At 51.9% G+C, this 23,294-nt stretch overlaps 9 protein-coding genes across 9 annotated transcripts; 7 read left to right on the top strand and 2 right to left on the bottom strand.

The window, feature by feature from the left end:
• Positions 1-1,395: 1,395 nt before the first annotated feature.
• BDZ99DRAFT_470841 (uncharacterized protein) lies at positions 1,396-2,216 on the bottom strand (the record flags this gene model as incomplete). Its single annotated transcript, XM_033721669.1, has 3 exons — positions 1,396-1,638; positions 1,827-1,889; positions 1,959-2,216. The coding sequence occupies 3 exons, from the start codon at positions 2,214-2,216 to the stop codon at positions 1,396-1,398; spliced, it is 564 nt and encodes a 187-aa protein (XP_033584860.1).
• Positions 2,217-4,955: 2,739 nt separating this feature from the next.
• On the top strand, positions 4,956-5,846 carry BDZ99DRAFT_514115 (uncharacterized protein; the record flags this gene model as incomplete). Its single annotated transcript, XM_033724811.1, has 2 exons — positions 4,956-5,021; positions 5,073-5,846. The coding sequence occupies 2 exons, from the start codon at positions 4,956-4,958 to the stop codon at positions 5,844-5,846; spliced, it is 840 nt and encodes a 279-aa protein (XP_033584859.1).
• A 1,373-nt stretch (positions 5,847-7,219) lies between these two features.
• BDZ99DRAFT_514114 (uncharacterized protein) lies at positions 7,220-7,879 on the top strand (the record flags this gene model as incomplete). The annotated part of the gene is made up of 2 exons (XM_033724810.1): positions 7,220-7,276; positions 7,340-7,879. The coding sequence occupies 2 exons, from the start codon at positions 7,220-7,222 to the stop codon at positions 7,877-7,879; spliced, it is 597 nt and encodes a 198-aa protein (XP_033584858.1).
• A 509-nt stretch (positions 7,880-8,388) lies between these two features.
• Positions 8,389-8,739, top strand: BDZ99DRAFT_514113 (uncharacterized protein; the record flags this gene model as incomplete). The annotated part of the gene is made up of 2 exons (XM_033724809.1): positions 8,389-8,612; positions 8,673-8,739. The coding sequence occupies 2 exons, from the start codon at positions 8,389-8,391 to the stop codon at positions 8,737-8,739; spliced, it is 291 nt and encodes a 96-aa protein (XP_033584857.1).
• Positions 8,740-10,521: 1,782 nt separating this feature from the next.
• On the top strand, positions 10,522-11,453 carry BDZ99DRAFT_514112 (uncharacterized protein; the record flags this gene model as incomplete). Its single annotated transcript, XM_033724808.1, has 3 exons — positions 10,522-10,581; positions 11,254-11,361; positions 11,409-11,453. The coding sequence occupies 3 exons, from the start codon at positions 10,522-10,524 to the stop codon at positions 11,451-11,453; spliced, it is 213 nt and encodes a 70-aa protein (XP_033584856.1).
• Positions 11,454-13,419: 1,966 nt separating this feature from the next.
• On the bottom strand, positions 13,420-13,695 carry BDZ99DRAFT_374448 (uncharacterized protein; the record flags this gene model as incomplete). Its single annotated transcript, XM_033714921.1, has 1 exon — positions 13,420-13,695. The coding sequence occupies one exon, from the start codon at positions 13,693-13,695 to the stop codon at positions 13,420-13,422; it is 276 nt and encodes a 91-aa protein (XP_033584855.1).
• Positions 13,696-14,641: 946 nt separating this feature from the next.
• On the top strand, positions 14,642-16,312 carry BDZ99DRAFT_493555 (uncharacterized protein; the record flags this gene model as incomplete). The annotated part of the gene is made up of 4 exons (XM_033723245.1): positions 14,642-14,884; positions 15,335-15,642; positions 15,701-15,918; positions 16,065-16,312. The coding sequence occupies 4 exons, from the start codon at positions 14,642-14,644 to the stop codon at positions 16,310-16,312; spliced, it is 1,017 nt and encodes a 338-aa protein (XP_033584854.1).
• Positions 16,313-17,188: 876 nt separating this feature from the next.
• BDZ99DRAFT_470838 (uncharacterized protein) lies at positions 17,189-18,040 on the top strand (the record flags this gene model as incomplete). The annotated part of the gene is made up of 3 exons (XM_033721668.1): positions 17,189-17,239; positions 17,270-17,834; positions 17,958-18,040. The coding sequence occupies 3 exons, from the start codon at positions 17,189-17,191 to the stop codon at positions 18,038-18,040; spliced, it is 699 nt and encodes a 232-aa protein (XP_033584853.1).
• A 4,178-nt stretch (positions 18,041-22,218) lies between these two features.
• Positions 22,219-23,293, top strand: BDZ99DRAFT_514110 (uncharacterized protein; the record flags this gene model as incomplete). The annotated part of the gene is made up of 5 exons (XM_033724807.1): positions 22,219-22,304; positions 22,354-22,404; positions 22,459-22,561; positions 22,613-23,027; positions 23,079-23,293. The coding sequence occupies 5 exons, from the start codon at positions 22,219-22,221 to the stop codon at positions 23,291-23,293; spliced, it is 870 nt and encodes a 289-aa protein (XP_033584852.1).
• Position 23,294: the final 1 nt, after the last annotated feature.

Below are 23,294 nucleotides of genomic sequence, written 5' to 3'. Positions count from 1 at the left end.
AACAGCGCGTAGAAACTTCGCCCGATTGAAGCTGTCCGCCAGCTTGTTGGCCACGTCCTGTGGAACATTAATGCCCTGGAACTGCATTGTCGCCAACACTGACGTCTGGTTTGGAGTAGAGAAGTTGATCTGGCCATCTTTATCAACGCCGTGGCCACGCTGTTGCCGCCCTAGGTGAGCCATAGCTGACGAAGTAGCCTTCTCAACGTTGAACTCGCCGCTAGGTATTCTGTGTATGTGGCAGTACTTGCAGAGCCAGAACTTCTGGCGCTGCTTTCGATGGTAAACAGGCCAACCGTACGCGTAAATCCAGCTTGCTTTTGACGGTTGTAAGGTTTTGTAAGGCCTTCTTTGCAGATGCGGTACCCGTAGCCAATTGAGGTTCTCATATAGGTTGTCGTTGTCAACGTCGTCGTCGTTCGTGGCAGGTGTTTCGACGTGTTCATTCGTGTTGACTTCGGCGCGCATAGAATTAACCTTACGGGGAGGTTTCTTTCGATTTGCGCGTGCGATAACTTCCTGCTGTACGTTCTGAAGGTTCTGATTCATTGCTGGGTGCGATATTGTACAGAGGTGGTATGGTGTTGGACGCGTTGATGTGAGTTAGGATGAAAATCAGGGTTAGGAGACTGCTTAGTAAGCACTTCTGCTAGGTGGGCTCTCTATAGGATACTCTATCTACGCTCCGCAAATAGGAATCAATCAAACCAATCAAATCAATCAATTTGATGCCTTGAAGTTGATTTGATTGATAAAATCCACCTCTTCGGATTGATTGATTGATTTGGTTGAACCAAATCAAATCAATCAATCTATCAACTTAAGTTGATTGTTCCCCACTCTGTCGCTGATGGGTGCTACAGACTGTGAGTAAGAGGAAAGAGTTGATACATCACGAATCAGATTACCTTTTGACCACTCTGGCACCTCCTAGCCAGGGCACTCCTCACGGCGGTGTCGAGCGAGCGGAGGCATTTGGGACTGGGCCGGGAATGAGACTATCAGGGACACAATGGTCAACTATGGGATAAGAATCGCTGGCCTGGACGATTATATTAAAATAGGACAAGTTCAACTTTACCTTTGATCAATTCTCACTGTACTCATTCAGCTACCTCCAACTATATCATATACGTAGCATGCAATCAATTAATGATTGTCAAATTACTCTCTGCGACAATTGACACCTTCGCCAATGCAACGAGTGGCTAAGGGCAACCCAATTAGCCAATTCACAGTGCGGAGACCTCAGCATCATAAGTCAATTATCGTCGTAGTCTCTGGGGTTCTTGCAATCTCATTCCTCTACCCCAAACCGAAGTACAAATACACCCAATTCCCACGCAGGAAAACACTCAGCTCCCCCCACAGACCACTCCCGAATCTCCCCAACACTCACTCCTCATCTTCGTCGCTGTCCTCCCCCACAGTCAACTCCACGTCCTCCCGCATCCTCCGAATCTGCGCATCAAGCCGCATGTTGTAGGAGTTCCGGTCCACATCGAACGTGATGCTCCGGAGGTTGATACAGTGGACGAAATTGTGAAGCAGCGCCTCGCAAACGTGACGACGCTGGGGGCGGGCGGTTTCCAGAACAATCACGTTCTCCAGCAGATGTTCGTGGTCCCAGGGGATCAACTAGGCATAGAGGGCAGCGCCGTAGATGCCTCCAGAGAGGTATCACTCGTGATGCCGGTACATGTGGTCGTAGAGAGTATCGGCGGAGCCGGTGTACGGGAAGCGGTGGGTGAACTTGTCGAACGTCAGATGCTGAAATGCTATTAGCAGTGACTGGAAGAGACGTGGAGTGTAGATTTGAAGCCCACCTCCGGGAGAAAGGAGCCGCGGAGCGTGCACATGCCGTAGTAGTTGTAGATGCAGGGGCTGTTCTATGAAGCTTGTTAAGATATGAAAGTCTTCAGCGGCTGGGGCTGCCGCCACAGTGTGGAGAGACGTACACCACGAGGCATCTTCGATGCTGGAAGTTGTGTTGGTGCGGCGAAGGCGGCAGTCGGGGAAGACGAGAAGGGTGCGGTGACCGACGTCGAGAGGAAGAAAGACCGCGCGCAGGACACAGGCAGCGACAATGAGGGCACAGGAGGCAGCGGGCCGTGGATAAATGCTGATGTGGGAGGAGAAATTGTCGGTGTCGTGAAGAGGTTTGGAGCTACGCCGGTGCGGGCACTTTGACGTTCATCGAGCTCTGTTTTGAGCATGGCGCACGTTCCACCCACTCGAGATAGCCAGCACGACACCACAACAACTTCAAAAATCAACCTTCCAACAACTCAGCTACCGTGGTAGATCTAGCCTATGGGCCATGAAGAGCATCTAGCCTTATAGACTCAAAGACCAAAAAAAGTGCAAAACACCACCCCGAAGGGCGTAGCCACCTTTCCTCCTTTCTCCTTGCGGATAATAGGTGGTAGGTTTCTCTAACCGGGAGTCGAACCCGGGTTGTCCTGGTGAGACCTGAAGTTGGATTAGCTGTTTTTTAAAGAGAGGGCCCCCTCAGCCACCGTACCAATGGTGAGGTTAGGAGCTGTCAAAATAATATAAAATATGTACTTGTACTAAATTACTTATTGTTCTCGCGCAACCATGGAACGCGTGCTACCCCACCTTCACATGCTTATTGTTCTCGATGATTCCAAATGCGGCAAATGTGTAGCTTCCTTTCTACTGCGATTCTCTCCCCTTGAACACAAAATTATCACATCGTCAGCAGGCTTCGAACACGGTCTTCAATTGTGCAGAAATCTCATGTATTGTCTTGTGAAATCATAGCATTTGAGACTGTGCGAATTGATGTAATTTGTGTTTAAATCTGAGGTACGATAGATTTAGTTAAAGTTACCGGAGACATGCTGTGGTGTCTTTATGTGAGATGTCTAAAACCTGCGCTGTAAATTAGATTTTGATGAAGGACTTGCATGATTCCCCATCTGAGCAGTGTAGTTCTTGGGGAAGATCCGACAATGCATGTCAGATTTTCCCCAACTTACCTCATGAGAGACGCGGAACCTCAAAAAGTGTACCAGAGCCATAGCAGTCACCCGCCGCGGCCAAGCGCTTCGTCAGGTCTTGTCCTCGAGCCTGCGCTTAAGCCAGGCCTTCACTCCAACCCAAGACATCGCGGGTGTGACGAGTGGATACCGGGGCTAAGCCGAACAGCACCACTGCATTTGTGGTTGTATGGCGTGACGCTATCGTCCACCTGACCTTGCCGAGCGGGCGGAGGTTTGGGCTCGGGCCGCAACAGAGTGAAGTGAGCGTTTCGACAAGGACATTACAGCTGCAGTCTACATCTTCCATTTATTAGTTCTGTTACTACTTCTACCAGCTACAACACAGACGGCTGATTGCCTTGCTCACACCTCCCCGAACGCCAAGGGTTACATCGAGCGGGTCATTGAGGCCAAGAGAGGAGACAACAAAGTAAAGGTCAGCTAAATCAGTTCTCAAGCGCCTGCTCGAACTGACGTTCTGTCCAGCATCCGACTACCATTCCCGTCTCAGGACCCACTTCTTTGGCTTGTTGCCAGCAATATCGACTCGTCCGCACCAGAACCTTAGCATCGCAACCCCATGGCGGATCGCCCCAAGCGCAACGCGCAAAAGCCGCAGCGCTTAATCGAAGAGCTTTCAAAGAATCGTGGTCTGCAACTCCCAAGCCTCGAACCCCCAAGGCGGCTCCCGCGATCAAGCAGACCAAGAGAAAGAGAGCGACTGCAACACAAAGTTGGATGAGAATAGAACAAAGTCCTTACGTGTGTGGAAGTCACTCCGACATGCCAACTTCTTCCTACCCGGGACTCTCGACGTCGACACCGCCTTCGAAGGTTTCAGTGCGCTCCGTGAGCCAACCGGACTCACGTCGCTAGTGGTTTGCGGCACACTGTGCTCCGAACGCCAGGATGTCGCCGCGGTCGCCGTGGCCCTCAATAACAGCTTCCTCGATCTATTAGAAATACGTTCTTCGAGCAAGAGCTCTCGACTGGTAAGGCTACGCTGGCGCTCTCTTCAAATGCTTGGGGTTATATGCTCCGCTCGAAGACCCAGCAGCAGGGAGGCTCCCTCGACAATGGAGCTCGGAAGCGTCTACGACGCCTCTCCCGGAAGCCCGACGAAGATTTCATGGAGACCCGCGAGGCCCAGATTCAGAGCGCCTAGGACAGATCGTCTACATCGGGGCAAGGTGAAGGTAGATTAGGGCGATGGACGAGCGTGCCAGGCGAGCTTCGGATCTTTTACTAGGCGTACAGGTGGATATGGATGGGGTTTTATTTTCGGTATCTGCGTAGTGGTTGGCTGGCTGAATGGGTGATTTCTTTTCCCTATGGCTTCGCAGTCGCCAATACGACCTACATGAAATAGGGTTTCCATGCCTTCATTGAAGATTGAGTCACCTCTGAACCATACGTGAGGAATTTGATAATAACTGTGAGACTGAAGGATCGAATTTGGCGTTGTGGTCGCGCTCTGAGACCCGCAACGTTGAAGTGTTTCGAGGGCGGCCTGGTCACGTGATTTTGACCGAAGAACGGCCGTCCTCCTGGCCGTAATCTCCAGCGGCGTTGGAAACCATAGTCCCACCAGCCTCGATTTTGAGCCACTCTTCTTTGATCTGTACCTGGCCTCAAAGCTAGCTATGGCGTTCGCCCATCGCAGTGGCGCGGCTGCGAACGGCCGGGGTCCTACGAGCAGACTTCATCACAGGAAACGGTCAAGGACGTTGGGTGCGATTCCCGCGAATCAAGATATGCGGTCCTCCAAGAGCAGTGGGGCAGGCGAGCCGTGGCTTGAGGCGTGACAGGGGCCTTGAAGTTCATTCTGATATCCGTGGCTCTGACAATAGATAAAGACTCAGCTTCCACCTCCCATACCTCTACGACAGCCGCAAAGTCATCAACAACACACCCAAATATCATCGCCATCTTTCGAAATCATCCACCATGGCTCACTCTACGCCGCTCCAGCAACACCGTGCCCTCCTGGCTGCAACCATGCTGCCCCGGACGGTACATGAGATCTTCCAGCATGACACAGACCTTGGCTAACGTAACTGCCAGGTACAGACTCTCCAAGGACAGCTCGGGTACCGCTACCTTGCCGTGATAGCCTGGGTGATTAGCAAGATCACCACCTTCACGAAGGAGGTCGACTTTGGCACCGAGCCTGGCTCCATCTTGGCCTTTTCGCTGGGGTTTGGATCCCGCATCCCCAGAAAGCTCTGGGCTGTGTTGCCGTTATTCCACATTTGCTCCTACGTCCGTGGCATTACCTTCCCGAAATGCCTCTCTAATAACCGGTTCAAGACTTGTGGCCTCGATGCCTTTGGGTTCTTCTGCGGACAACTGCCCACACCATTCCTGACTTTCCTCCACCATGTCACCATTTTCGTCAGGACTGGCCTCAGCCCTCTCCGGGACCGAGGCGGCTTGGGAGCGTTGAAGCAGTGCAAACGCCTGAAGTCACTCACTTTCGTGCTCGAGCCCACCCTTCCCGAGCCTTTAGATACCGCCTGCGGGCAATATTTGCGAGAGATTCTCGACGCTCTGCAGAACATCTTCTTTGAGAGAGAACTAGTGATAGGAGACTCCATCGTGGCCTTGTCTATCACTGGCTGCGTAGCGACTTTCGCGACCGAGGGACGCGTCCGGGAAGCTCTGAGCATGCAGCCGGAGGAACGGGACCCTACTATCTCTACCCTCATAATCAACTCCCTCCGCCTAATCCTGCAATCACAAACACGCAATCGTTCCTTTGTAGCGGAGCGCAAGCAGGCTATCGTCAACCGCCGCCAATGGATGAGTGCCAATGGCGTCCCGTTCCCTCCACCCTGAACGTTTGGTCACATCTTCTGGAACTCCTCCGTCTTAGGCAGCGTACAATAGCCCTTTTTCCTTGGATTCTTGCCCGTCGGCCTGCTTGGATTTGATTGGATCGGCCACCGGCGTAGGATATTCTGCTGGTAATGCTTGAATTTTGGGGTGTTTTATTTGCTTTTACTTCAATATTGGCTTCCTCTTCGACCAGCTTTGGAAAGTCTGAATTACTGCTGATATTTGGAGCTTTGTTGGCGTTCGGTTGCTTGAGAAGTGGCTATCTGCGTGGACCTAGCGTGCCAGGAGCGGAACATAGGCTTAATGAAAGTACTTCCGTTACCAGTCTTGACGGTCAATTTCCCATGTGCTGTGCAGTACAGTACTAACCCATGATTCTGGGCATACGTACGTCTCACTCCTTAAGCACTACTCTTGCTCGCTCGACACCGTTGTAAGGATTACCTAGCTAGTATGTCTTCGGTAAGTCAAACGGTAGCCCTATTTTCATCGCGTAGAGTTTTACATCGTATCAATTAGAGTCGATTCTGTGCGGGGCTCTTCTGGTCTACCCCGGCGAAGTCTGGAATGATCCAAGATCTTTCACAATATAGTAACACAGTACTAGGTCATAGATCTGGGCACACGATATATCGCTGCCCCGGCTCCGCTCTTGCTCGATCGACACCAGTGGAAGGAATACCCCGTCCAGCAGGTAATAGCTTGTCAAAATGTAGTCTAATCTCCACTACGCTGGTCGTTCTAACGTATTCAGAGGCTTAAAGGCCTATCAAGTGCCCCGAGTAGGTTCGTGAAGTGCGCGGACTAACTTCTTGGAACTGTACCAGCCTCCATCCAGGATCTCAGCCGCGAAATAGTTCCCGTAGTAAGTCGCTCGAAATCTTCCTCTGCCTAACAAACTTTGATACCCAAGAAGGACAAATACACCTTCAGCAAGAACATAGTCTTCCCAGCTGCTGACAGCAGGGCACCGCAATCTTATTCATCTAAACTCAGGTTGCAGCACTACAACCTAGGATCAACAACTCATATGCCAGAAAGCTACTCTCCGAACATCAGCTGTAGAGAACCCAGCTGAAATCTCAGCTGTAGAGAACCGAGCTGAAGCCTCAGCTGTGCAGGGCTCATCTGAACTTACTAGCGCGCCACCCTGGGGGTGGCCCCCTTCCTTCCCCTAGTATATATACAACTAGCTAGACGTCTATAGAAATCAGAGTTCACATCAATTTAACCTGAGTTCTAAGCCTTATCCCCCACACAATGGCCGCTTCAGTAATTTCCCCAGGTCAGATCTGTCCGCGCTTGCAGCGGGCAACTTTGCTACCGTCTGTCAACGCAAAACTCTGACCAGTTCCCAGGCTTCCCTCCGCACCATGCCCTGCGTCCTGGCACACTCCTTCTGCCACGTAAGCCAGGAGTTCATTCCACCCGTAAGTCTATCGTTCTCCGCAATCAAAGCTAGATGGATAGCTAACGTTCCGTACCTAAAACAGCAAGGAAACATCTCTCTGCTAGCCGCCTGCTACCCGGACTTCATCGACGTAATGAACCGCCATCACGAACTTGGAATCCTCTACTGCCGGTATGGCGGCTTGGCCAGTCTTCTCAATAGAGTGTGGCTGGCGCCCGATAAGTATGCCAGCCGCATCTACGGTTTAGTGGTTGCTGACGGCTTGGTCGCGCATTCACATGTGCATGATGTGCTTATGAACTATGTTCTGTCGTTGCCGAACCTGGCCTTCATTGCAATCACCAAGACGCCTACAAGTCCACTGCTCTATCGCTCAACGGTCGAAGAAATCCAAGACTCCCTGGCACCTCGATTGGCGAGGTTCAGACACCACCCCCGAACTTTGTCAGGTGCGGTCCACATTTTATGGATGGCTAATGAGGTCGGCCTGAATCGCGTTCGGGCTATTGACGGGGCGCAGCTTGCGGCGGGCGTGGAGCGCACGATGGTCCCTCTGCCAGCTCTTTTGAACCAAGTGCAGGAGGAACTCGAATTGCGTTGGATGCGGATGTTTCCTCATTAGGATCGTGGAATTGGGAATGGGGCGGCGAGGAGGCCAAGGAGAGGGCGTGATGGCAAGCGTTGCCTCAAGATGGAAAAGCCGTGTGCATCCGTTTGGGGGCTAGTTCAACTATCGTACTACTAAGAGAAATGATATCTTCACAATTGATACGTAATTTCGCATTACGAACACAGTTTGAAGCGCAATATGTTCCTGAACAGCTCTGTCCGTAAATATTTGCGTAGTTCTCATTCTTGACGCTTCCATTGTAGCAAGATGTCGACTTCCTAGATACCACATCAACAAATTCAAGCTATAGCAAGCTCAACATAAACATACTCAGCAAACTACAATCTCAAAGCTCAACCTTTATCTCCTGTGTCATGCTGGCATTGTTGGGACGGCGGTAGCTCCGATGTACGGGAATAAAACGTTCTCCACGAACACGAGAACTCGAATCACGGACATCCCACCAACTTCACCGGTCAAACAACTCCCTCTTTCCCACATTCACCCCTTCAATCATCAAAATGACCGCGCCATCCGGCTCCGACACCAACGCCCCCCTCGAGCAAGCTGCGTCCGTGGCGGGTGACCACGACGGCGAGAAGAATGCCGGCTCCCCTACTCCCAACAACAACGGCACCCTCAACGCCACCGATATGGTTCTTCACCCTGTGGCGGTTCGTGTGCCCGGAGAGACAGATACGCGACTGTATCTCGTCCCCGGCGCCGGTTCTGGTGACTTTGAAACGTAAGCCTACCACTTTGGGTGCGAACATTCCCGCTTTACCTATACTAAGGGTGTTCGCAGTGCGGCTGTTCTCACGCTCGATGCTGGCGGACCTAGACCCGGAGCGCTTTTTGTGGTCGAATTTTGAGTCTGGGGACGACTTTGCGGTGGGTGGGGCTTGTGTTCTGATGGCATTGTGGGGCGTGGAGATGGATGAGGCGTTGGAGATTTGGCTCTCCTTTTCGAAGTAGATGAATAGAGGTTCAATTGAAAGCTTTTCATATTTCCCACTGCAACTAGTATGTCGCTGTTTGGGGTACCCCGGTGAGTTTTGGAATATCCGGATGTGATGTATTTGTTAAGGGTGTTGAATCTAAGATGTGTTTAAAGAACTCTTGAAAATTAGACGGAGAAGGGAGGTGATTACTCAAAGATTCAATTTAAAGGCTTTCACGTCCTTCAGTGCAGTTGAATGCCGCCACTTGAGGCGTCTCAATGATGTTCCAATTGTCGAAAGGGAATCCAATCGCTGAAGCTGTGGAATGTGAGCTGTGCTGATGGAAGTCCTGATTACCCGAGCACAGAACAAGATGATTCCTTAGGCCTTGGGACCTATACCGTATTCGTCCTCTAATGCAGGTGTATGCCGCTGCCTGGGATGGCGCCGTGCATTTTGATATGCCTAGATGGAATGTAATTGCCGAAGCTGCAAACCCTGACCTGTGGACGAAAGTAAGCTTGAACTCTAGGCTACGGAGTAAAGCGACTCCCCGGAGTTTCAAATCTAGGCCTTCTAAGCCTTACATTGCACTCGTATTCCGCTGCAAGGGGTGGCCCGTGAGTGTCTTCAGAAATTCTGTAACACGATCTTCAACTACGCGAGAATCGCTTTCAGCAAACACGATAATAATCCGACTATGGCCTAACTTTTGGAGGGCAGATTATCCCTGCTCAAAAAGGTACATATCAGGGCCCTGCAGGCTGATGGCGGAGTAACAAACACTAGCGCAAGGGGCTTTGGCAGCATCTCCGCCGCTCCGGCCCTTGTAGGTCAAGATCTCGAATCAGAGAGTCTCCACGATAAACACAAGATAAGAGCTACAAACCAACACACCGAAGTGAACCAACGTAAGGCGCTAAAGGTTTGTTGGAGTGGCTTAGGACATGCAGGCTGGTATGGGCGGATGTAAAGCTGTGTTGCAGCTGGACTAGGCTGTGATTCCTGCAGTCCTGGCGATAATTGTAGTCTACTTAAGAGTTTCCAGGGCATTCTAAAAACGAGGCACAGGAACGTAGAATCCAAAACCTTCAATCTGTACCTACTTAATCGCGGATAGATATAAGAACGAATAACGGCGCCCAATGCGCTCAAAAACTTTAGGCCTCATTCTTTTTGTATACAATCTTAGATTGAACGTTCAATCTTGGTGGCCTTGGAGGCTACGGAATCTACTTTGCGCTTTTCAAAATCGGTGAGTTCTCCAGCCGTGTCGGGCGGGTGAGACGTCACTGTTGCTCCTTCGGCCCGCTCACGTGCCCGGACACTGCCGTCTTGGCGCCCTCGCTTCACATCACCCACCAACATTTTCTCACTTCCACTCTACTCCTTCATCTCTCCTCCTTCATCTACAACCTTTCACTTCTTCATCACCTCTGGCTCTGCGTGTGAAGGGCATGCCCAACCGTGCATCCACCTTGTTGATAGTGTTTCGCCTGGCACAGCCTCTCTGGCACGAGTCCTCCTCGAACGTTACCTCCCTCAGACTGGAGTAGTCTTTGGCCAAGCTGACCGTCACCACATCCCTTAACTGCCAGCATCAACATCTACTGGCAGGAGGGCCTGGAGGACAGCCATTACTCCCATCCATCTGCATCTCATCTCTCCTCTTGACAGCCTACGTCTCTCGGTCTGAAGCGCTTCTTTGCCGGCATGGGCAACCCGGAGAAACTTGTTTACGCACGTAAGCATGAAGATTCTGGTTACCTCCAGGTAAGTCCGACATTGCAAACTCACCAACACCTCACTAATGATGACAACAGCTGCGCCGACGCCGTTGTGGCAGAGACAGTCCAAGCCACCGTGATAATGGACGCCATCGCCGAGGCGCGTCTTCTATCCAGGCGGACCTTCACCGTCTCGTCCTTACCCCCCAGATCGTGACCGCCGTCACTACCAGTGGCTGCGGCGGACGTCGCGGGTAAGATAAAGATGGACCCGAGGACAAGTACAATCAGCAGGAACCACAGAACGAGAAACATCCGCAGTACTTAAGCTCTCCCGGTTCGCTAGGTGAGGAACATAACGATCAAAATGAAGTGAGGCCCCACGATCATTCTGGCTCTCTCTATGCAGCTCATGATCATATTCAAGAATTCGCACATTCACCTTCTCAGCACGACGACTTCTACTAGACTCATCCTGGTCCCCTACATCCTGTCATTATGATCTATGCAGAGAACGAGCCAATGTCACTATTCCATCCCCGCGTAGAGGATGAGTCTTGAACTTACTTCGCTGAAGGTGATTTCGAGGCGATGAAGGATCAGACTCAAGGTCAGGCAGGGCAATGGAGGTGAGGTGTCTGGGTCGCGGAGGTAGGAAAGGTACGATTCACTCTATCGCACAGCTCGACATTGCAGTAACTTACTGAAACTTTGAAAGGTACTCTTCCCGTCGATCAATTTCATCTTCAAGCTTCTGCAACCCCGCCAACCTGTCTCGACTTGGTTGTCTGAACAACTCGGCATCAGAGTGGAGGGCAAGATTAGGGTACGATCCCCAGGATAATGTTGACTGGCCTGTCTGACAGTCTGCAGGAAATCGACGAGTTCATGAACCTCGTTATCGACGACATAATCTAGGTGAAGCAAGCAACGAAGATGGAGGAGGACTTGGTATGTCCTGCTTTCCAAACTTCCTAGTACCTTACTAACTCTATTGACAGTTATAGCGGCAGCTGAGTCGCGCTTTTGGTAAGTTGGGCTTCTCGGCTCACAGCCCTTCTCATAGATGCTGATAACTCTCTTTCTTTATCCACTTCTCTCTTCTGCTCTCTACTGCTTACCTTCTCCACGCCCTCCTTTCTCTAGTGACTGCACTCCGACACGGCTCCGCTGCAGTCGACACGACCTCCTCGCGAGCTTGTCGCAGCAGCACCAGCCAAGATCGAAGCCTCCCCACCTCGACCTCGAGCGTGGCGGCAGATCCGCTGACCCGCAGTTCTTGTGGGTTAGTGGTGGTGAGGGATCAGACGGACTCGCGACGCTCCTTCGATAGCGTGAAGGCCACCACGCACTGGCTCCAGCCGTCCGTGGGGGCACTGGAGTGGTGGCCAGTGATTGCCTGCTTTGGTGGCCGGAGGAAGTGCGACCTCCAAAGTCCAGAGTAGTGCGAGGTCTTGTTTGGCTCATACATTTTATGTGGACTTTGAATGTCTCTTTAAATAGTAATGATATGCTTTGATCTTGATCCAACTCTTTGTATGTCGTGCCGTGCACTATGCCTCTCTCTCTGCTCCTGGGGTTCAAGCTAGAGCATCCCGCTTCATGCACACACCTTCTATGTTGAAAGCCTCGCTCGCGCCCAATGCTGGCGGTCGTTTATCACTACTTTATAATTACACTGGCGTACGGTCAGTCGAGGTTTCAAAGACCCTACTCCCAGTTTCTTTGGAAATTGCCATTACCATGAACTGGGGATCACGACGCTTGTGTGTAGGACGGGAGCCAACCAAAGCTTTGGGAACGGCGTGTCATTTGGTGCTGACGGGGTTTCTGAATCACGGTAGCCGTACACCATCCCAGACATTTCTCTATCCATGCCTGCTGCTACTGCCGCCGCTGAGACTGTAGCCAGCTGAAGATCATGGAAGAAGATGAGAACACGGAATCGGCCGAAACCCCTGCCAAATGCCCCGACATTGGCTGAGGACTACAGTACCCCCCCCTGTACGGGCTGCGCAGGTCTGTGAGCCGGCCAATGCACCGTGCAAGGGCCAGCATAGTTTACCATACAATTTTACATACATTTCAATGCCCATCTGCAGAATTACCATTTAGTATGCCCCCCCTTAGCCTCAATTACAGCTCTGCACCTATCTTTCATCGAGTACACAAGGGATCGAATCCATTCAACACTAATCTTCTCCCACTCCTCTTGAAGGATCTTCCTAATGTGATCTTGATCCTTTGGCTGCCGGCGGGCAACAGCATCCTTCAGCCGCCTCCAGAGATTCTTAATGGGATTCAGATCTGGAGAGTTGGCAGGAAACTTCATCCTAATCAACCCGTGCCACCCCCACTCTTCTTGCACTGCCTTAGCTGTGTGAACCCTGCTTCCATCCTCTACAAGAAGAAGGTTTCCTTCACCAATAACGTAGTGCTTATACCCTCTTCGATATTCTAGAATATAGGGAAGGATCTTCTCTCAATAGACCTGGTTGATAACAGAGCCCTATTCCTTCTCAAAGAATACTAATGGCGCTTTTGCTTTTGAGGAGATGGCACCCCAAACCATCCAGGCTGAATAGCCTCGAAACCTAGGGGCTAGGCAGTGTGGATGGAACTCCTCTCCTGGCCCTCTTGTCACCCAGGTATCCGCCCAATCCAGGCAGAATGATGCCTCATCAGTCCAGCAGACCCGGTCCTAATCACTCTCTGTCCATTCTAGGTGCTCCTCTACCCATCTTAGCCGAGCCTCCATGTGTTCTGGGGTGAGCTAGGGCTTCTTCTGGGCCTTCCTACGGTAGTATCCTTCCTTGTGAAAGGCCTTGATAAGAAGGTCATTGGATACCCAGGTAAGCCCAAGCTCATCAGCAATAACTCTCCATTACTTCCTCCGCTGTTCGGCGTTGAGCGTGGCATGGAGAATAAGGCGACGGCGGGTTGGTGTATCGATAAATGGGCGGCGGCCTTTTGACTTTGTTGGCGTGAGAGGAACAGGACCGGAAGCAGCATTGAAGCTTCGAATTGTACGGCGAATTGTGGCCTCTGAGATGCCTAGCTGTCGTGAGATTTGCCTGTTTCCATGGCCTGCGTTGTAGAGAGTGAGAATCTGTAGTCGTTCATCGCGAGTAAGGTGGCGGCAAGGGGTTGAAATTGTCATGATTCGATGCTTAGGCATCAGTAAGCATTGTTGAATGAGGAATTATATACAGTGCTTGCAGGGTTGCTGGAACATTCGATGCACGGATGTGCATTGACCTGCGCAGCCCGTACAAGGGGGGGACTGTACACAAATGTATGTTTGAATCGAGAAGCAATATTAGAGTAAGGTCGTCTGATATGGAGATGCCTCTATATACAAAAGGCAAAGGAACTCTGCAGGTTGGCAGATCCGAGGTCGCTCCCAATTCCGTTGTGCCGTATTCAAACGCTTCACTCTCAATCTGAGCGCCTCAACATTACATTCTGCAGCTATCTAGCAATTGCAACGAGCAGAACTATCCCAATCTACGTAATTGAATTGGGAGTAGATAAACAGGTCTCTGCAAAAGCCTTGTCCACTTCACTGCTGCTTTTACGCACTCCGCCACTGTCACGCACACTGCCATGCTCCCAGTACTACCCTCATACGCCGGATAACGGCGACTCATTAGGCAGCAGCCTACGATAAGTGCTGGAGCGGCGTTGTCGGCGCCGAGGCGCCGTAGCGAGTGGGGTCACCTATAAAACCCTCTCCGCCCACTCCAACCGACCTTCCTTCTCCATCACAACACCACACCACCGGGGCGCACGGTACCTTCGGGCCATCCACTGCCTCTTTGCAGTTGGTTATTGTGTGTGTTTTTCTTGTGGGGGTCGCGAGGCTCGGCCGGTAAGTTCACTTCTTCTTCTCTCTTTGTTGACGATCCTTCTCACCTCCGTGACACGTTGCTGGTGGCTACTGTCCACAACAGCCAGTAGCACGTCGCGACGGTGAGGTGGTTCAGCTTCTCTTCTTCATCTTGCTGACTGTCTACAGGCTCACTGCCTCAGCTGCGGCCGCTCTCGGCCGTGAGAGACACTCGCGGCAGTGATTACTCCCCAAACTCAAATCTTCACTTCCAACAATGGCTACTCCAGGACTCTCTGATATCGAGGCCCTTCTCGAGGAAGCTGCACCGGCTGCGGCCGCTCTCGACCGGGAGAAAAATTCCAGCTCCGTCAAGAACGAACATCGAGACGGCACCCGTGGCCGCGACCGCGATCGAGATCACCGTCGCGATCGTAGCCGTAGCAAGGTCAAGAAGGAAGACGGCGATGTCGAAATGAAAGACACTCCTCAGAGCGGTGTCTTCGGGGCATCAACCCGGGTAGAGCAGTGATTTACTGAGTGTTTTGTTTCGGACGGTACGTTTTTCTCTCCTTGTCGAGGATTCTTTTCACCTCCGCGACGCGGTGCTGCCGGTTGCTTTCAACAACAGCAGTTGGCACGTCGCGACGGTGAGGTGGTTTGGTTCCTCTTCTTTTATTTCTCTTCTTCGTCATGCTAACAATCTACAGGTACGGCTCGCGCTCTCCACGTCGTCGCGACGACCGCCGACGCGGCGATTTCTATCGAGGAGGTCATAACCGCTCCCGATCTAGGTCCCCAGATAGGGACAGCCTAGCCTTGCACGACGGATTGTGGCAGAAGAGATGGGTGTGGACTTTCTGAGGTCACCAACCAGGCCCACCTCTCTGAGATGGGTGGACGCAAGTACCCTCGCACGGAGTAGCCTCGGAGCTGCTTCGTGCGAGGATGCTTGCGTCAAAGTCCCCAGATCGACACTATCAGCCCCGTGGTGGCCGTCGTGATCGAGATAGAGATTATCCTCGGGATCGAGATAATCGTTACAACCGCGGAGGACGCTATGGCCGACCTCTCTGAGATGGGTGGACGCCAAGTACCCTCGCACGGAGTAGCCTCGGAGCTGCTTCGTGCGAGGGTGCTTGCGTCGAAGCGCACAGTTTTCGTCCAGCAGCTGGCCGCCCGCCTTGAGACTAGGCACCTGTTCGATTTCTTCAACAAAGTCGGCCGAGTCAAGGAGGCCCAGATTGTGAAGGACCACGTCTCGGGATGTTTGAAATGGTATGTTTATCTTACTAATTCCAATTCTATTTCAAGCACCCAACTAACGCTTGCGCAGTGTTGGTTACGTCGAATTTTACGACGAGGAGTCTGTCGCGGCCGCAATTGAGCTCACATGCCACAAGCTGAAGGGTGTTCCAATCATTGCGCAACATACGGAAGCCGAGAAGAATTGCCAGGCCCTGAGAGCGGCGTTCCATTCCACCGTCTCTATGTCGGCAACGTTCACTTCAGCATCACCGAGACGGACCTCAACAACGTCTTCACTTGCACAGTGTTGGCTACGTCGAGTTCTACGATGAGGAGTCTGTCGCGGCCGCGATTGAGCTCACAGGCCAGAAGCTGAAGGGCGTTCCAATCGATGATGGCTTCGTGCAGTAAGTAGCCCTGCCTCTGTTCAACTTCCCTCACTAACCATTTAGATTCCGCGATCCTGCCCAAGCCTAAGAACCTCGAGACGATGCACGGATTCGAATTGGCTGGTCGCCCTATCCGCGTCAGCCTCGGCAACGACAAATTCACGCCAGAGTCAACCGCCAACCGTGAGCACCAGGGTCGCAAGCTCACTTGGCTATGGCACATGTACAAGGGCGAAATGAAAGCGGGAACCCGGAGTGTACCAATGGCCAATGCACCTGGGGATCCTGGGAGGAGGATGAGGCTCAGGTGAAGAGCAGTTGAAGGTGCTGGTGGAGCGGTGGTGATGCTGCTGCGTCGTGCCTCAGGAATTTTACAAACTTTAAAAACATCTTCCCATGAATCTACTATGTGATAATGATATGTGTTCCCTTTTCTCCTCGCCTCTAAAACTGCTGGTTCTCCATTTTTTAGAGGTTTAAACCGGCCTGCTAGAGCAGTGGCGAGTGCATTGCTAATCGCGTGCTAGACTCAGCATGGCGCGTCAACAAACTTCCTCACCTCGTTGTCTGTACACCTCACCAATTCCTCTCGCCACTACCTTGATCCCAGCGCCTTCCTCTCCGTACCTGGAAAGCCCTCCGCCCAGGCCAACCCTACGACCCACGACCCACGATTTCGCCGCCTCCACACACGCCCCTTGCGCCGGACGACGCTCTCGTAGCTCATATGGCAGGCGTTTGGGAGAATACAGATCACAACTGTACTGTCGAAGGGGACGAAGCTCACGAGCTCATGGGACTTGCAAGGCTTGCCTATGGCGACCTCCAGAGTAATCTGAGCGCGCTCTATTTTCTTTGGTCATCGCTGATATGCATTCGAGGAAACTTGTAGGCCAGACACTCTTTTGCTCTTGGAACAAGATACACGACACCTCTATAACATCCTTCTCATTTGGTGTAGACGTGGAGACAGTCACGCTGGACCCACACTGGGGTGTGGAAATAAACATATGATCCGGGGACTGCCTCTCCACGGCGCTGAAACGGCCGCTGGAGATGGGCGATACGGATGCAGTTATCGACCCTTTCGTAGCTCGTGTACCTATGGGGGTGAGATACCGACTGCAGCGATCCTATAGAAGATGAGCTAGCCGGCCGTCTCGCGCGGCCTGCAAACACGATCAAGGATGACTCCAGAATGCGGCCAGAGGAACTTGCCCCGGCCAGACCTGGTGGGTGTAAGTTCTCGAAGCGTCCCTTCAGGGTAGGTGGCCATTCCCATATCGACCGCGCCTGCTCCTACCGTGGCCGCTCAGTCTGCCCGCCGCCGCGCTCGATCGACCCGCCCAGTCGGTCAGAGGACTACATCCACCCTGTCAGACAGACTGATAGGTGCGAAAACGAGGATACAGCGGTCACAATCATCGCGGGGTCGTAGAAGCGCCAATCGTTCTGCTTCGCTATGGCATGTCAACGCGGCGGACATGCAAAAAAGCGAGGATTCGAGCCGTCACTTCTGGCTCCTCTACAGCCTCGCACCCCACGGCACCGACCGTGTCAACTACCGCGTATGGAAGAAGCTGTTTAGAGCCTTGAGAGGTAGCCTCGTCTCTAGCTGGCTGTCGGCATCTACTAGCTGGACCTGCCCGGGGACATCACCAGCCTCAGGAACCTACCCAGCGACGACTTCCGGGACTATCAGCGCGGGAACGGGTCTTACATCCCACAAGCTCGCAGGATACTCCTGCAGACCAGGTGTTCGTTTGACCACCGCTAATCTCACTGCCATCGTGGCCCATTCTACATTCGCCGCGACTGAGACCGCTCCTTTCTGTTAGTCCCGAGATCAAGCATATTGTGGAGATGGTGGCACTGGAGATGAAGTTCATGAGACCCTCGTTCGGTATGGTGACCTATTTGGTTAAGGCGAAGACGCACGAGTTCTATTGTTTGTAGACAGACAAAAGACTGCCGCTCTTGGAGAAGTCTGCTTGGCAAGGCTATTAAGCAGCGATATGCCGCCGGCGTTACTGCAGTGATAAAGAGCAGATCGATCGCGATGATGCCATTGCTGAATTCAGGATGGATCGACGAATAATTTGCAGCAACTCGTCGCCGCGATGAAGCTCATGAGCGCAAATCTGGAAGCATTGGCCGCGTTCTTCCCCGTACTCAAAACCGAGCCAGCCGATTGTTTTTCTTTTTCAAATAACCGGCAACTAAATAGAATGGGACCACGCATTCTTTGTCGACAACGTCAAGAACCCCCAAGCCCGAGCCATGGAGTTGCAGTAGCTATACAACTGTAAGACTGCAGGTGAAGCAACTATACAGTTAGACGACCGCAGGTAAGGCAGCTCAAGCTCAGCATCAACTACGACCCGCTGAAGCTCGGCGTCCAAGTGAGGAACAAGGAGGTTGGTCCATCCTACTGCACCCAAGCTACCTGCGACCGCCCGATATCAACCCTCCTACGAGACCAGGTGCTCTGAAGAATTAGGACGTCCCTATTCCTGGACGATCGTCAATCGGAGGGCCCCGAAAGCGTACGTATAATGATCGAGAGCCTAGCGAGCCTCGGGATGGCCGCGACATCCACTACGGCCGCGGTGCTGGCGACAACGGAGTGGTCAAACAAATGCACGGAGGTGGGTTCAACACTCTAATATACCCGACATATCGAACATGCCAAAGCCAAAGCGACTCCTCAAGATAATTTCATCGGCTAGGTAGTCCGTCCATGTCGACTGCGGCTATTCTTACCGCACTCCGGCCCAATCTGCAAACGCCGCGCCAGGGAAGACAGCTGCTGCAAGGAGAACGCCTCTTCATCTAAGCCCTAATTCACCCCGACGTGCGCGCCCTTCACAACGCGATTAGAGAATCTGAAGGGCCTGACGATCTGGGCCGATTCGACACGCTTACAGTCGCGGAGGAGGCACAACAGCGTCAAGAGAACATATGTGGCTGTAAGTTTCTTGAGCCGCTGTGGGGAGTAGCGGACGGGAAGAAGGCTAGAAACAACTATCTCAGAGCGTTCTTACCAGCAACGTAGACTTTTAATCCATGCTCTTCACTTCCAATCGCCTCAGTGAAAGGATGTTCCTCCTTATCTGCATTCGATAGAAAGTGTACTAAACGGACCGAGCGCGCTGGGCTGATATCAACTGCTGAGCAGAAAACTCCCTTTGGCAACTCGCTTCCTATTCTCGATGAAACGACAGCAGTCCACCTTGGCCAGTCCGTGAAAAGTAAATCTTACAAGCTGCGAGTACAACACTACTCGCGTGGTGAGCTTGTCTAGTGGTAGTTCCATCTCAGAGGATAAAGCTTAAGAGCTTCTGAGACAACGGCCTGATGCGAGCCGACAATGCATCATCACCCATCTCGATGAGGTTGATCCATCCACCGTAGGCAATTGCAAAGTCTTCTTAGGTATCAGAAGTTTTCTTACTGTCCCAGTTCGTCCGACACCACTCGCTGACGGCCACCACCCGTCGCCTCAATTATTTGCTTCTGAACTGAAACAGACAATCCAATATGACCCACGTTGTCCAGCCTGTTTCTTACCGACACCAAATGCGTAGGATTCCTTAACGACAAGGTGGCCATGGACACCGCAATTCTCCGTAGCACGCAAACGCCGCATTTCGAAGTTTCCGCTCGTTACGACGACTCTACTCGGCACAACATCATTGCCATCTTTACGTATGGAGTAGATGTGTTCTTACCTCTCCTTTGAAAGCAAACGCTAGCTATTTCAAAATAGAAATCCAACCGAGATATAAATACTAAGCAACAAGAACCGTCCTCCAACGCCACCAGGCTCTTGCGTATAACTATGCAATGGTCCTGCTTTTCAACATCTCAATCACGCCCCCGCGCCCCCATCACCAACGTGAATCTGATAGCTATTGTTCCTTTCACAGTCTGCAGAATGTACCCCGTCGACGTCGAAACAGCGCATACGTAAACTATTCGACATCGTGCAGCGCGCGCGCCAGGGACAGCTCGCATACGCTACCTACTCTCCAAGCCCTCGCCAAATCCCTCCACTCCGCAGCCCCGGGCCAGCTCGTACCATGCACCGCCCAGTTTAGCACCTGTTCCCAGTGCTTCGCAGCATCGCGGTTCATATTAGCCGCCGGTGGCAAGCGCCCTATCTGGCCCGTCGACGCCGCAGAATAACTTCCCCCTAGATCCGTTCCTGCGCAACCGCGCGCCGTCGACGAGCGAGTCGGAGGCGTTTCAGCACTCCCCACCCGGCCACGCTTAGGTGAGAGCATATCCGGACCCATCACAGGTGAAGTGATAGATTAGTGAAGGCTGTTGGAGCTCGTTGCCGCGCCGCCGCCACCCACTCGATCTAGACCTAAGTATCCGAGGGAGAGGTTTCGGCCTCAGCTAAAGTCCTCCAATTTACAGCCTTATAGCACTTAACGAAGTAAGGCTCACGGATAGTATTTAGCTAGATTTTGGAAGCAGCGCACCGGCAGAGTAAGAAAAGGGTTCGTTGGAAGACGGCATTGGCCTTCCTGTAGATTTCCCTGAGATATATAGTAAGCGACCTAAGCCGTGGTGATTTTTGCTATTCTGAAGTGCAGCAACCCTGTTTTCGATTAAGAATTGCGCTATTAACTACAACTTCGGAGCGAGCAGTCCAGAATCCACGATATCTAGTCGGTTTGCTCGGGTTTGCTTTACTGTATAAGCTTGGACGATACCTCCTCTCGTAATCAATCTTTCGCCATCGATTATGCATGCTACCCCAAAATGAGCTCCCATCCCCAGTGCCTGTAACACGGACGCCAAATTGAAAACACGTTAAAAGGGAACTGGAGAGCTGAAAAGGAGGTAAATACAGACAAGAAGGCACAAGAGGTATGCCAGCCGGAAGAGAAGTCTTTCTCGTTCCAGAATGGGAATATTTGGGGTCTGACATCCTGACTCTTTCTCGCGCCCTCGAGGTCGGGCTTCTCGAGCGCGAGATTAAGGAGCACGAGTCGAATGATATTCGAATCGCACAAAGCTACGGTACATAGTTACTCTCTCGGGGAGGACATCTAGTCTATTATAGCCAAGCACGGGAGTCTCTTTGTCCACAAATAAATCTATATAGCAATTACAAGTTGCAGGAGTTGCGATGTGAGTCTCGCAAGCTACAAACTGTCTCTTTGGGCCTGCTTGCCCATATAAGCTCCGGCGATACCAAAGGGAATGCCGCATCCGAAGCTGCTTTGCCATAAGCTGCGGATACTAACGGATCATCCGAGAATTAGATGGAGAAGTAGTCCATGAGACTTAAAGTGGCCCTATATAATCACCCATTTAAGGAGGGTCTCACCGCTACCGTGTCCGAGCACAGAAGGCTTACCAGTGTCTGGCTAGATCAGGCCACCAACTACGAATTCAAGGACTTACGGCTGGCGTTTCCCGGTATGCAGTTTGATTTCTCGGGCTTGCTGGGCCTTCTGTGCTTCCACACCAATTTCAATAAAGACGGCAAGACTAGTGAAGAGCTTATGAAGCAGCACATCGGGAAGTGTAGGGGCTGATCTATCCGGACTCTAGGTGACGGGTCGCGAAAATATCATTTTTGCAATCAATTTAGGAGGAGTGGAACTCTAGGAGAAGCTTAGTTAAGGTCGGACTTCTGGCATTAAATGCTTTTGGCAATAGTGTATTCAAGAGGATAGTAGGCTTCTATGCCAGTAAGGCCCAAAGAAACGCGAATGCTGATTTGTCTACCTGCTAGCACCCCAATGTGACTAGGGAATCTGTCTTATTACGCACGACTTCGTCTAATGGCGTGCTATAAGGCGCCATAGACTTTCACGTAAGGAGAATATACTAATACAACTATTACGCCATTTTAAACCAGGCGGCAGTATTACTATGGGCTCCCCCAGACAGAGCGGCACGATGTCTAGAAAAATGGATAAGGTAGGTTCCAAGTGTATAAACTTCTTTGTACTGTAGATTACGATAGTTTAAAGACTTGGAAATACATGAAGTCGCCCAGCGTGTTTTATTACAGCTTTCTTTACGGAAATTAAAAGCTTGCTGTGACGCAGTCCTAGGTAGTTTCGCTTAAAACGTCAGGGTGGCGGGGTGGAAACTCGTTAGAAGTCTCTACAACCTCACTCTCAGCTTCTACAACCTCACTTTTAGCTCCAGCAACCTCTCGAGCTCATCCATCCATGAGACCGCTTGCGATATGACTATCACTATCTTCCCGCGCCCGAGCCTGGTGCCAGCGACGCTCAACTACCGGCGACACCTGGGCACTCCCGACGCTGGTACGTGCATGGAAGTTGCATTGCGAGGGATTTTTGACTCACATTGGATATAGAATCACGGCCTGCGCCACTTGCATCCTCTTGCGCGCTAGGACGCACCACCAGTACGCATACTCAGGCTACATTACTAGCTACCTCCAAACTAATGGACCACCTAGGCTCCTCTCACACCGTCTTTCGCCGATCAATACACTTGTCACCGGGACACTACAGAAATTCAAGATCGTCCAGATTGGTCGAAAGAAGATGGCACTGGACCACGTCGCCGTAGAACAACCGGACGCTGATGATATGGAAAGAACACGACGTTAGGTCGGTTCTCAGAATCTCAAGCACGGGGCTGCAGAACTTTTCGAAGATGACGGCACCGATCACGACATCCGCTACGACAACGCCTCCATCGACATGCTTTTCGATCGCGCCAGATTGAGGACACTAAGGCGCACGAAGACGACTCTGCAGAGCCGCAGTTCAGTTTCGCCAGAATTGCAGCCGGCCCCTCTGCCTGATGTGTCTGCCAGAGACTCCAGGTTGGACGTGTGCTTGAAGCGCATTGAGAACAAGGTGAAAGCTAGCTGGCAGGCGCATGAGGCCCGTCAAAATGACCAAGACTTCATGACGTTTGAGGATGGAGAGAATTTAGACGCCGAATTCAGAGCTCTTGCCAGTGTCCTTCCAATCGGAGCTCTGGAGAGTGACTTTGGAGAGAGTGAAGAGGATGCTGAGGGTACCTCTTGAGGAGGTGAAGAGCCAGGAAAGTCGACTCGTGAAGAGCCAGTGTGGGCCAATGATCAAGGCGCGCTACTCAAGAACATCGAGGCTCCAGACAAGACACCCCCGGATCCATCAGTCTGGGAGAAGATTCTGGAGGAGCGAGAAGCAACCAGAGCGGCAGAGGTGCTAGCGAGAGCAGAAGCTTTTAGTAGGGGTAAGCGTGCTTGGATGGCTACTATCAGCTACAGTGTCAACGAGCAAGATGTGGAAAGCATATGAG

This window comes from Mytilinidion resinicola (genome assembly GCF_010093595.1).
Source record: "Mytilinidion resinicola strain CBS 304.34 unplaced genomic scaffold BDZ99scaffold_1, whole genome shotgun sequence".
Lineage (NCBI taxonomy): Eukaryota > Fungi > Ascomycota > Dothideomycetes > Mytilinidiales > Mytilinidiaceae > Mytilinidion > Mytilinidion resinicola.
The sequence above is the reverse complement of the archived record's forward strand: the minus strand, read 5'-3'. Positions and strand labels throughout refer to the sequence as shown.